This window comes from Bombus huntii, chromosome 8, assembly GCF_024542735.1.
Source record: "Bombus huntii isolate Logan2020A chromosome 8, iyBomHunt1.1, whole genome shotgun sequence".
In the NCBI taxonomy this organism is placed as follows: Eukaryota; Metazoa; Arthropoda; class Insecta; order Hymenoptera; family Apidae; genus Bombus; species Bombus huntii.
Genome location: NC_066245.1, coordinates 190,610 through 201,117, shown reverse-complemented (window position 1 = coordinate 201,117; position 10,508 = coordinate 190,610). Strand labels below are relative to the sequence as shown.

At 28.0% G+C, this 10,508-nt stretch overlaps 2 protein-coding genes across 4 annotated transcripts; one reads left to right on the top strand and one right to left on the bottom strand.

Moving 5' to 3' along the window:
- Positions 1 to 176: 176 nt before the first annotated feature.
- Positions 177 to 1,522, bottom strand: LOC126868913 (D-aminoacyl-tRNA deacylase 1). The gene is made up of 4 exons (XM_050624899.1): positions 1,331 to 1,522; positions 862 to 952; positions 539 to 774; positions 177 to 378 (listed from the first exon to the last, which is right to left on the bottom strand). Exons 1-4 carry the CDS (start codon positions 1,371 to 1,373, stop codon positions 263 to 265), a joined length of 486 nt encoding a protein of 161 aa, XP_050480856.1. The 5' UTR covers positions 1,374 to 1,522; the 3' UTR covers positions 177 to 262.
- A 52-nt stretch (positions 1,523 to 1,574) lies between these two features.
- On the top strand, positions 1,575 to 8,770 carry LOC126868889 (myosin-2-like). 3 transcript variants are annotated; one of them, XM_050624843.1, is made up of 12 exons: positions 1,575 to 1,974; positions 2,118 to 2,988; positions 3,061 to 3,149; positions 3,244 to 3,444; positions 3,716 to 3,751; positions 3,960 to 4,199; positions 4,339 to 4,511; positions 4,603 to 5,064; positions 5,160 to 5,482; positions 5,584 to 5,687; positions 5,756 to 7,069; positions 7,163 to 8,770. In XM_050624843.1, the coding sequence occupies exons 1-12, from the start codon at positions 1,858 to 1,860 to the stop codon at positions 7,364 to 7,366; spliced, it is 4,134 nt and encodes a 1,377-aa protein (XP_050480800.1). In that variant the 5' UTR covers positions 1,575 to 1,857; the 3' UTR covers positions 7,367 to 8,770. The 3 variants fall into 3 exon arrangements, with proteins under 3 accessions (XP_050480800.1, XP_050480801.1, XP_050480802.1); XM_050624844.1 differs by having other exon boundaries at positions 3,716 to 3,755; positions 3,964 to 4,199; XM_050624845.1 differs by lacking the exon at positions 3,716 to 3,751.
- The last annotated feature ends 1,738 nt before the right edge of the window (positions 8,771 to 10,508 follow it).

The following is a 10,508-nucleotide window of genomic DNA, read 5'->3' as shown; positions in this document are numbered from 1 at the left end:
TATTTATATCACCACATTAAAAATTACATTTATAAAATTATATAGAAATTAATTGGGTTCAAATTATATCACTCAAGAACAATGTTTATTAAATATAGAAAGGGAATGAATTTATCATAGAAACTGTTAAATGACAGAGAAACATATCTATATATAAATAGAGGGAAAAAATTAGAAAAATATATAAAATTATGTATTTAATAACATTTATTGTATGTTTAATTAATATTCATATATTTTCATTTTGATTTTCCATCAATATTCATTGTGTATCATTACATTGGTTTGATTTGTTAAGTTTAAGCGGAGATTCTATTTCTAATGTTACAGGTCCACTGTTTTTTATATTAACTTCCATCATTGCTCCAAATTTACCATCTGTAGAAAGTATTTGATAGAATGAATGTATTACTTTTCTGAACAAACATCTAATAACGATTTGATAGAAGTTCATTTTATTTTCATTCTATTCAAATGCAATAAACAACAAATGCAATATTTATATGAAGTTAATAGCTTATAGTTATTGATTATTTACCTTTAATTAATTCTGGTTTATAATTTTTACCAAGTTCAATAAGAAAATTATTATAAAATGATTCAGCTGTTTGGGCAGGCATGGCTTTATGAAAATCTAATCTATTTCCTTTCAGGGTATGGTACAATGTAAACTGACTAATACATAATATTTCATATTCTTTATCCATAACATTTTTACTCCATTTTTTATTATTATCATCATCAAACATTTTAATATTCAGTATTTTTTTTACTCTAAGAAAAATAAGATTTTATTTTGTATTTTACACTGAGCTAGATTATTTTGTTCAAAATATGTATTATAATAATATTATATATTACATATATTTCATGTCTTCTATTGTGTCATCTCCTTTTATACCAATTAAAATGCAGAGACCATTTCCAATACTATTAATAATTTCACCATTAACTGAAAAATTATTTCATAGTAGTATCAATAGAGAATAAATTGAGTATATATAATGATAATAGCGAAAAACGTTTTATACGTTCTAATGAAATTAAATTGAAATAAATGCTAATGCATCACTTTATGACTTTATATTTTATAGAAAATTATACTATTCAATAAATCTTACATGTATTATTATGTACATATGCATCTCATGAATTAGAAAGGAGAAACTGTGTTCTGACCATGTTTTATTCAATTTAATACAATATATAATACATATATAATTTTTATTTTATAGACATATGGTAACATTTAACATTTCTTTTTGATTCTTGTTTCTTAAAAGACGACAAGTTAGTTATTACAACAAAACATATATAACCTATTCATTACCTGAAACACTAGCTTTTGTCACACGTTGTATTACTGCTTTCATGTTCAAAGTTGAGACTAACGTTATTTTTTACACCGTTGAAATTATTGTTATTAATACTAATATACATATATCCACGTAAATCCTTTACAGTTAAATATTTCTTGAAGGAAATACGCTACTATCATCGCTAGTAATGCTCTATGAATGAACCAATAGAAAAGCAGAGATAATCAGAAAGCTTACTTCCGCATATAGACTTCCTGTAATGCATTTTGACTTTTCAAAGATTGTTTACAAGCAAATTGCAGAGCGTATAATCATTCCAAAAATTTAATAATCTCGGAGTTGTTTGTCGTGGACTTATTGAGATTAGTAAAAATGAGCTTATTAAGACTTTGTAATGTATTGTTAAACCTGGGATTATAGTTCAAACTAATTTTCTGTGACCCACTTGTTGCGTTTAGGTTATGGTGTTATAAACAAAAATATGTTGGCTATAAATGTTTGGTTTTTATGATAAATTCGTGTATGCCAGACGATAGGAATGGAGGGTCCAGGTCTGAGCTTATTTTTAGGTTCAGAAAATATCCAACTAAATACAAATATACAAGACTTAGAAGAAGATGAAGAACAAGAAGATGCTAAGCAACGTAATAAAGAGGTGCATCTTCCTTTACTTTATTCCTTTCTTTATTTTAACTTTCCAATTTTATTGCTTGATTTGCGGCTTAATTAAAAAGTTCTATCCAAAAGAGTTTATTCTTCAATGATTGTAATTTTAATAGATAACGTTTAATGTTTTAGATCAAGGATCTCTTGGACAATGCATTTGATGATTTAGATGATGAATCTGACACTAGTTCTATTAATGACAGCCATTATCAAGATAGTACTAAAGGATCAGAAGTTACTAATACTATGTTAAATTCTCCTCAGAGAATTATATCATCCAAAGATCAAACTGTATCTCAATTACAGAAAGAATTTGGTATTTATGATCATGTCAAAAATTCAAATAACTATGATAGCACTATAATAAATCATAGGTCGGAGATGGAAATCGCTCCTTCAATCTCCAATATACAAAGAGACTTTGGTGTATATGATCAAACTGACACCCCATATTCTAAAAATAATAAGGATAATGATATGCATAATATTATTGCTGAAACACCTTATGAACTAACAAGATTACCAAACTCTGCATTTTCTAAAGATTTAAGAACCCAAGTTGAGGAAGATTATACATTTAATGAAAATTATTCATATAATTATCACACACCAGCTAATCATTATGATGCTCAAGGTAAAAATTATTCAAATAATGGTTATATCGATGGATATGACAATAATGTACAATGTAAGCAAATTCATGAGTTTGGAGGTGGTGACAATGTTACATCTGATCATATAAATCATTGTTACAAAACAAGTCCAAATGGCAGATCAACAGATGATGGTGTAGCTTATAAAATGGCCGAGTATGATAGTAAGGAACAATTAGAAGTTTTGTATACAGTGCGAATGAAAGAAGTTAAGCGATTAACAGAAGAATTGCAACAAGTTCGGTTGGAAAAAGAAGAAGAGAAGAATCAGCTTAGTAGGAAAATAACACTTTTACAGGCTGATATTGAAAGATCAAACATATCTAGAAATCAAACGCAACATGCTTTGGGTAAGATTTAATGAAACATGTTCATAAAATGTTATCTAGATAAAGGATTATAAAATTAAGTGTTTCTTGTAGTTGATGCAAAAGCTGAGATTGCTGATCTTCATAATCAAATAACATCATTGAAGGAGAAAAATGCAGTTTTAGAGAAAACTAATCAAAATGTAAGACTTTCCTGTACTATTTTGAACAATGGTTTTATCGTTACAATAGCATTAGATGCATTAATCACCTAATTATAAAAATTACAAAATTTAGATGACAGAAGAATTAAATGTCGCAAGAGATTCTGTAATAGAATTACAACAAAAAATAGCTGTATTAGAAAGAGTACAAGCATTACAAGCAAATGATAAAACACATGAAAAATTTTTGAAACAAGCGCAAGAGAAACATGCTGTTGAAATGAAGAATATGCAAATTCAAATAGATGTTCTTACTGACAAACTTAATGCAAAGGTATTTCTAGTATTACATTATGTATTACATTTTGCTCATATTTATTTATAACTTAATGTATATTGATAGATAATTAGATTTTAGTGTATATCTTTTTATTATAAATTATTATAATAAAGACACACTAAAATATTGTTATTTGTTAATATTCATTAAGTTACAAATATAATAATAATAATGATTATGGTGGTGGTGGTGATGGTAATGATGGTGATGGTAATAATGATGATGATAATGATGATAATAATAATAATAAATATTTGTGTCATAGCTGTTCAATATGGATTCCAACAATCATTGTATTTGGGCAAGTTGTTGATATTGTATTTTTTGAGAATTATAATGCTTTTGTAAAGAACATATTGTATAATTATATAAGTTTCTTGGTTTTCATATATGTACTTATTTTCTTTGCATGAGAGTACTATTAAAAAGTCATATTTATACCAGAAAAATTATATTTTAATTCATTAAATTATCGTAATTTCATGTTTGATTTTCTTGAATTTTAATAGGAAGCATCTTATGTCACTTTGGAAAATAAATTAGCTGATGTAAGAAGGGCGAATGAAACATTGATGGTAGAGAAAGGAGATACAATGAATCGTTTAGCACAAGTATTAGAAGAAAGTCAGACACAGTGTCGAAATCTTATGGCTACAAATAATGCTCAGCAAGTAATGCAGCTTCAAGCACAAATTAAAGTTTTAACACAAGAAAAAGAAGAAATGCAAAAAATGATTCAAGAATTACAGGTACTTAAATTAATTTACATTTAAAAAATTAATTTACATTTAAGGAACAGCTTCAATCCACTATATATCCTAAAATATGTTTAAAAAATGTGCAAGATTTATATTAAAAATAATAATGTATTTATATATATATATATAGAATAAATTAGAGATAGCAAAAAATGATGCTGCACAGTATGATTCATTGTTAGCTACAACATTAGAAGAAGAATCTGATTCTATTAGACAAATGAAATTAGGCGATTTTCATAATAAAACAAAATCAAAGCCCTATGATGATATCACAAATAAATTAAGGGGAGAATTGCAAAGGTAATTCATTTTAATTAAAAGTAATTTTATATTGCATGAAATTATTATGTGGTAGAATATTAATTTTATTGTTATCTTGTTATCTTTGTAGATGTTTAGCTGGACAAGCTGTCAAAAGGAAAGAAATAACTCGATTAGAAAATACTTTATCACAAAAAGAAAAAGAAGTTGATAAAGCATTAATTGCAGCAAATACATGTCGACAAGAAGCAGCTCGATATGCTAAACGTGTTAATGAACTAGAACAAGAATTGAAATCTGTACTTACGAATGAAGCATTGAAAGCAAATGCTCAAATACAGAAGTTGTCCAATCATCTCAGTGATGTAAAAAAACAATGCGAATCATTGAGAGAAGAAAAAACAAAATTAGAACAGAAATTAAAAGAAACATTAGCAATTAATGAAGAAACACTTATAAAATTACATCAAGAAAACATAAATCAGCAAGAAAAAGACACCATTGATGAGTACAATAAAGAATATTTAGAAATACATGCTAAAGCTGTAGAAAGAGTTAGGCAAGAAGCACGAGTTGAAGTAGTGCAATTATCGTAAGTAGCAACATGTTTCTGTTATTGTAAATATATCTTTTGCTTGTTAATATCATAACGTTTAAAATGGATGAGATAAATGTTTTAACTTACAGTGTGCAATTGGAACAAACGCAAAAAGAGTTGGATCGTGTTAAAGAATTGTATATAGATATCTGTAGTACAAAAGAACAATTAATAAGTGAACATAAATCTGAAATCAAAATGTTAAGAGAAAAATATACTAGCTTAGAAGAGCGTGAAATAGATATAGAAAGATACCAACATGATTTAAGGGCACAAGTAAAGATAGCAGAAAAATTAACGGAAGAGTGCGACATGTACAGAAATAAAGTAATTGAATTAGAAAAAGATCTAAATTGTGAAAGGAAAAAGAAAGATGAATACACAAACAAAATTCACCAAGAAATTGAAAAAGGTAAAATTGATATCGCTTAAAACAATAAAATTTGGATGTCTTTTATTCTTTCATATGTTTAAAAATTTTACTAAGACCTATCATAAATTTAATATTTACAGCTAAAGAAGAAGCTTTAAATGAATTACGCAATGCCCACCCTAACCAAGAGATAAGTGTTCACTTGCCAGATCATTGTTCTGAACATTTAGAAAAAATAAATCAGGTATATATATCTTGTTTATTATTGTTTGTCTGCTATATATAAATTCATCAAACTTAATACATTTATAGTTAGAAGAAGATTGTAAACGGTTAGAAGATAAACTACATGCTGCAGTTAAAGAACATAAAAAAGTATTGGAATATCAATCTGCCTTAGATGATGCTAAATTAAAGACAGCACAGATGGAAATATCTCAAGAATCTTGGAAAAAGAAATATGAAAATGCAATTAGTGAAAGGAATAATCTTATTACTAAAATTTCTAAACTTGATTCTGAATTATCAAGTATCAAGCGAAATTCAAAGATTGAAGACTCTGATGATGTAAAATTAAAAGTATCTCAGTATCAAATAGAAAATGAAGATTTAAAAAATAAATGTGACAGTTTAATTAGTGAAACAAGCATTTATAAAGATAAAATCGCGCAGTTAGAAGTAGAATTATCAGAAACGAAAAATATAATTGGAAATTTCGAGGGTAGGTTAAAAAAAAATAGTGAAATATCATTAAATTCAAAATGTGTGTTGGAAAAAGAACTTTCTCATTACAAAGATTTGGCGACACAATTAAGTATTAAGATAAATCATCTGAAGGCTGGAAGAAAGAGTAATTATGTTATGGAGCAAAGAATCAAACAATTAGAAACAGATTTACAAGGAAAGGAAGAGGAACTAGAAAGATTAAAAGACTTTGACAAAATAAAAATGGAAAGAGATCAATTTGTTTTAAAGTTAAAAAATCAAGCTAAACAATTTGAACAATACGTTAAGCATCAAAAGCAAGTATTTCCTGAATTAAATTTATCACCAGGTAGTTCAAGTGATGGCACAGATTTTCTAAAAATAAGGGAAGTTATGGTAAAAGAGTTACGTGAAGAGATGGAACAGAAGGTACATGAAGAACTTAAACGTATAGAGGAACATGATCGAGAAAAAAGGAATGAGTTGGAAGAAACATATAAAGCAGTTTTAATACAGTTTTCAAAATTAAAAAACATATGTCACGAAAAGACGCAGGAAGTAGAAAATTTAAAAGTGGCGAAGGATCGATTTAGTCAAATGATTGAAACTTGTTATAAAGAATTGGTAGCAAAACAGTTGGAAATCGAAAAGTTGCAAGAAGAATTAAAACAAAAAGAAAGTGATGTGGATGAAGAGAGAAATCTAATGGCTAAAGTTATGACTAAATGGGTTAGAGAAATTTGGGAAGTAAAAGATAAAGAAGTTGAAATGAATGAAAAATTACAGCAGTTACAGGAAAGTGAAGAAAATTTGAAAACAGAGATAAAAACGTTAAAAGAAAGAGAAAAAGAAATGAAAAGTAATATCGATACGTTAAAAACTAAATATCAGTCAGCAAAAAAGACTGCGAACAACTACAAGGTAATTTTGTAATAGAAAAGTAAATCATATCTATTATACCCATTTTATTAATTTTCCTCTATCTTACAAATTTAATATTTAAAAATTTTTTAGGAGTATGCAGTGAATCAAGAGAAATTTTCATTAAGTGAAGGTAAACGTATAGAGGAAGGATACAAAAAAGCCATGAATCAACTACAACAAAAGCTTGATGCAATAGTTAGTACTCAAGAGGAAAAACTTAAAGAAATTGAATGTCAGTATACTGAAAGAATAGAACAAATGCGACTTACACAGAAGTACAAAAGTAAATGTTGAAGTATATATTAATATTTAGTTTAAAAAATATATATATATTATATATTATATTTAATATATATATATATATATTAATATTTTAGTATGCAATATAGTTTAAAGGAAAAAAGTAGTTAGAAGAGGCTAGATATTTTTTAATTTAAAGCACTTTATTGTACAACACTCTATTAGGAGATTTTTGTGTTAGGGACCAATCACTTAAAAGTGGCAGATGTATATTGATAGAATTAGCAATACTTATTTACTGTACCTTATTTTAAGGAATAGGAACATAATTACAAACAGTAATGTCATCTAAACGATAATACTAAAGTACAATTTCCAGTTAATTAATAGAGAATACTAATTATAATTACTGAAATTTACTACTAAAATTTACATATTAATCGTGGGAGAATGTGAATTTGTAAAAAGTGAAGAGAATCATTTTTACATTCATTAATATTATTTCGTAATTTTATAAATTGTCTATATTTAAACCATAAACAAGTAAGTCCTCCTCTCTGTATAAATGAGACGCTCAGTCACATGTTCTTACTAAACATATGACATAATATCATAATGCAAGACTGGAATATATAGATCTTTTCCCTTAGTAAAATAAACATAAATTCATTGTAATTGAAAATATCAAAGTATACCTTTGAGTATTAAACAATTGTTTACGATTTATATGTATATCCTAAAAAGAATTAAAGATATTAATATTAAGATTGTACAAAATAGACAATGAATGACATTATTCACGTTAAATTCTAAATTAAAAATTCATGTTATAAATAAAAATTTTACATTTATGTTTGATGTGCAAAGTCGAATTATTAAATGTAACCGATATGTTGTACATTGAAATTGAATATTCATCTGGCATTTAGGACAAAGTTGCCTCAAAGTTGATATTATTTAATTTTTGAGCACATACGTATAAAATCTTTTGTACAAACTAATACGTGTAAACATTTCTGTAAATGAATCACGAAGCCATAATTCTTTTCTAATCTTATAATTTATAAAATAAGATCAATTTAATGCGTGTAACATACTCTTAATTATCAAACCACAGACTGTTGCGATTAGTTTTCTTTATAAAATCTTTATACAGATTTTAAAAGTAATTATTAATAAGCGTTTTTTAATTCTTAAAAAAGAAAAATATATATTTCAGAAATTTTTATCACCTCTTAAGTATGGTTTATGATATTTGTGCATTATATGCCGTACATCATAAACTATTAATTTTACCGGTGTCATTACTGTCATGCTTTGATAATGATGATTCTTGATAACAATATAATTATTAAATCATCACTAAATAGAGAGTATTATTAATATTAGTTGTATTTTTGTATGTAGAATGAATTAATTTATTTTTTGTAATAAAGATTTTATGTCGGTGTCTATTAATTAGTCACTTTAAATTAACTGAAATCCTAAATATAATTATATTAACATAATTTATTACTAATAAGAATAGAGACTAGGATAATAAGAGCCATGAAGTTCGAAAACAAAACAGGGAGAGGTAACAGTTTAATGGAACAATGTTTGAAGGGGAAAAGGATAAAATCGGATGTTACATTAAATAGTAAGGAAGGAAGAGAATTATGTGGAAGATTGGATGGAGTCAGAAAGAAATGGAGCAGATGAGGAACATAGAAATGAAAATGGAGAAAAAGATTATAAGGGAAAGAGATAAGGAAGTGCACAGTTAAAAAGAGTACAACAGAATAAATAGAACAAGATATAACAGATGGTATAAGTTTACCACTTGTTTCTGTCTACTTAAGTCAAGTACTTAGAAAAAAAAGGATAAAGGGTGAGCTAATTGTTGATTGCAAGAACTGTTGGTTTAAGTGTGGGAATGTTGAAGTGAACAACAGATTTTGGAAAATAAAGATAGAAGGAGGTACATTTTACGTGAGAGAGACTTGGAGATTCTAAAGCACTGGAAGACTACACAGGGATGCGAGGATTGGGGAGGGGGACAGAACATGCAATATAGAAAAATTATTAAATGAAAAAGGAAAAAGTACCTCGGTTAACTGATTAAGAAAACTGGATAGGACAATAAAGAGGAAGGGAAGGACAAGAGAAGTGCTTAATCTGTAGTTTGTAGATCATAGTAATATATTTTAGGATAGTTTAGATTAGCAAAATCAAATAAGTAGGCTTAGGCAAAAGTTTAGATATAAGTAAAAAGATGTTTGATGCTCTCTCTGACATTAGCAACAAGAATAGACATTAAGTTCCAAAATGACATCCAAAAGATAGGGGTATGTGCGGATACAAACTAAGAGTGTAAGGCCAGAAAGGTATGATATGGGATGGAAGGCTGTGTGATTTTATATGTTTTGTAAATCAAATCCCATTCTATGTCACCTAGAAGTGAAAATTATATAATAAATAAAAAAATATAATTTATTATTGTACTATAAATTTATATGTCGGAGTCCGGTTGGCATTTTGGGGCGTTCCATGAACCTTTACTTACTTTACCGTCGCGAATGTGGCTAATATTTATCAGTACGAATGTGGGCACTACAAGAGGCTATGAGTAATGGCGATAGGATGTTCGAGATGATGGTGACAACGAATTCAGGTTCGATAACGAATCCACGGTCCACGGGAGGACAAGTATCAACGTACTACTCGATTCGGGAAACTTCTCGACAACTCAATCAGTAATTCGTCCAACGACTAACTAACAAAGTAACTCTCTCTTCATCCAAAAGAAACTGCCCTTATCCCCACTTCTCGGGTCAATCTTTGTTTTTAAGAAGAGCCATAAAATCATTTCATACCTCTGTCAGGTACACGTCCCTCCCGTGACCATGGCTACGTCTAGTAACCCGCTATGTCACTTCGAGCCCGAACCCATCGTCATAAAGTCAGATTGGAACATTAAAACTATTCCTTATTTTTATTACTTAAGTGCAGCTATAGTAAAAGTCTGGATTAGGGTATTGGAGTTTTTCTCAACATTCCGGACGGGAAATCCCGCTGTCCTTCCATCTCCGACACGGCCATTCTGACGATCGCACGTCCTCGGGTGTATCTAAAATATCGTGTATTCTTATATTGGTTTCGACGCAACTGCCATTATTTACGATTTAACTAAATGTCCAAGTAAGCAGGGTAGCAA

Coding starts and splice junctions, on each gene's coding strand:
- LOC126868913 (XM_050624899.1), bottom strand. CDS start 1,373: ATGAAAGCAGTAATACAACGTGTGACAAAAGCTAGTGTTTCAG. Junction 953..1,330: donor GACAAAAGCTAGTGTTTCAG/GTAATGAATAGG, acceptor ATAATTTTTCAG/TTAATGGTGAAATTATTAAT. Junction 379..538: donor TAAACCAGAATTAATTAAAG/GTAAATAATCAA, acceptor TACTTTCTACAG/ATGGTAAATTTGGAGCAATG.
- LOC126868889 (XM_050624843.1), top strand. CDS start 1,858: ATGGAGGGTCCAGGTCTGAGCTTATTTTTAGGTTCAGAAAATATCCAA. Junction 5,688..5,755: donor ATTTAGAAAAAATAAATCAG/GTATATATATCT, acceptor ATACATTTATAG/TTAGAAGAAGATTGTAAACG. Junction 7,070..7,162: donor AGACTGCGAACAACTACAAG/GTAATTTTGTAA, acceptor AAAATTTTTTAG/GAGTATGCAGTGAATCAAGA.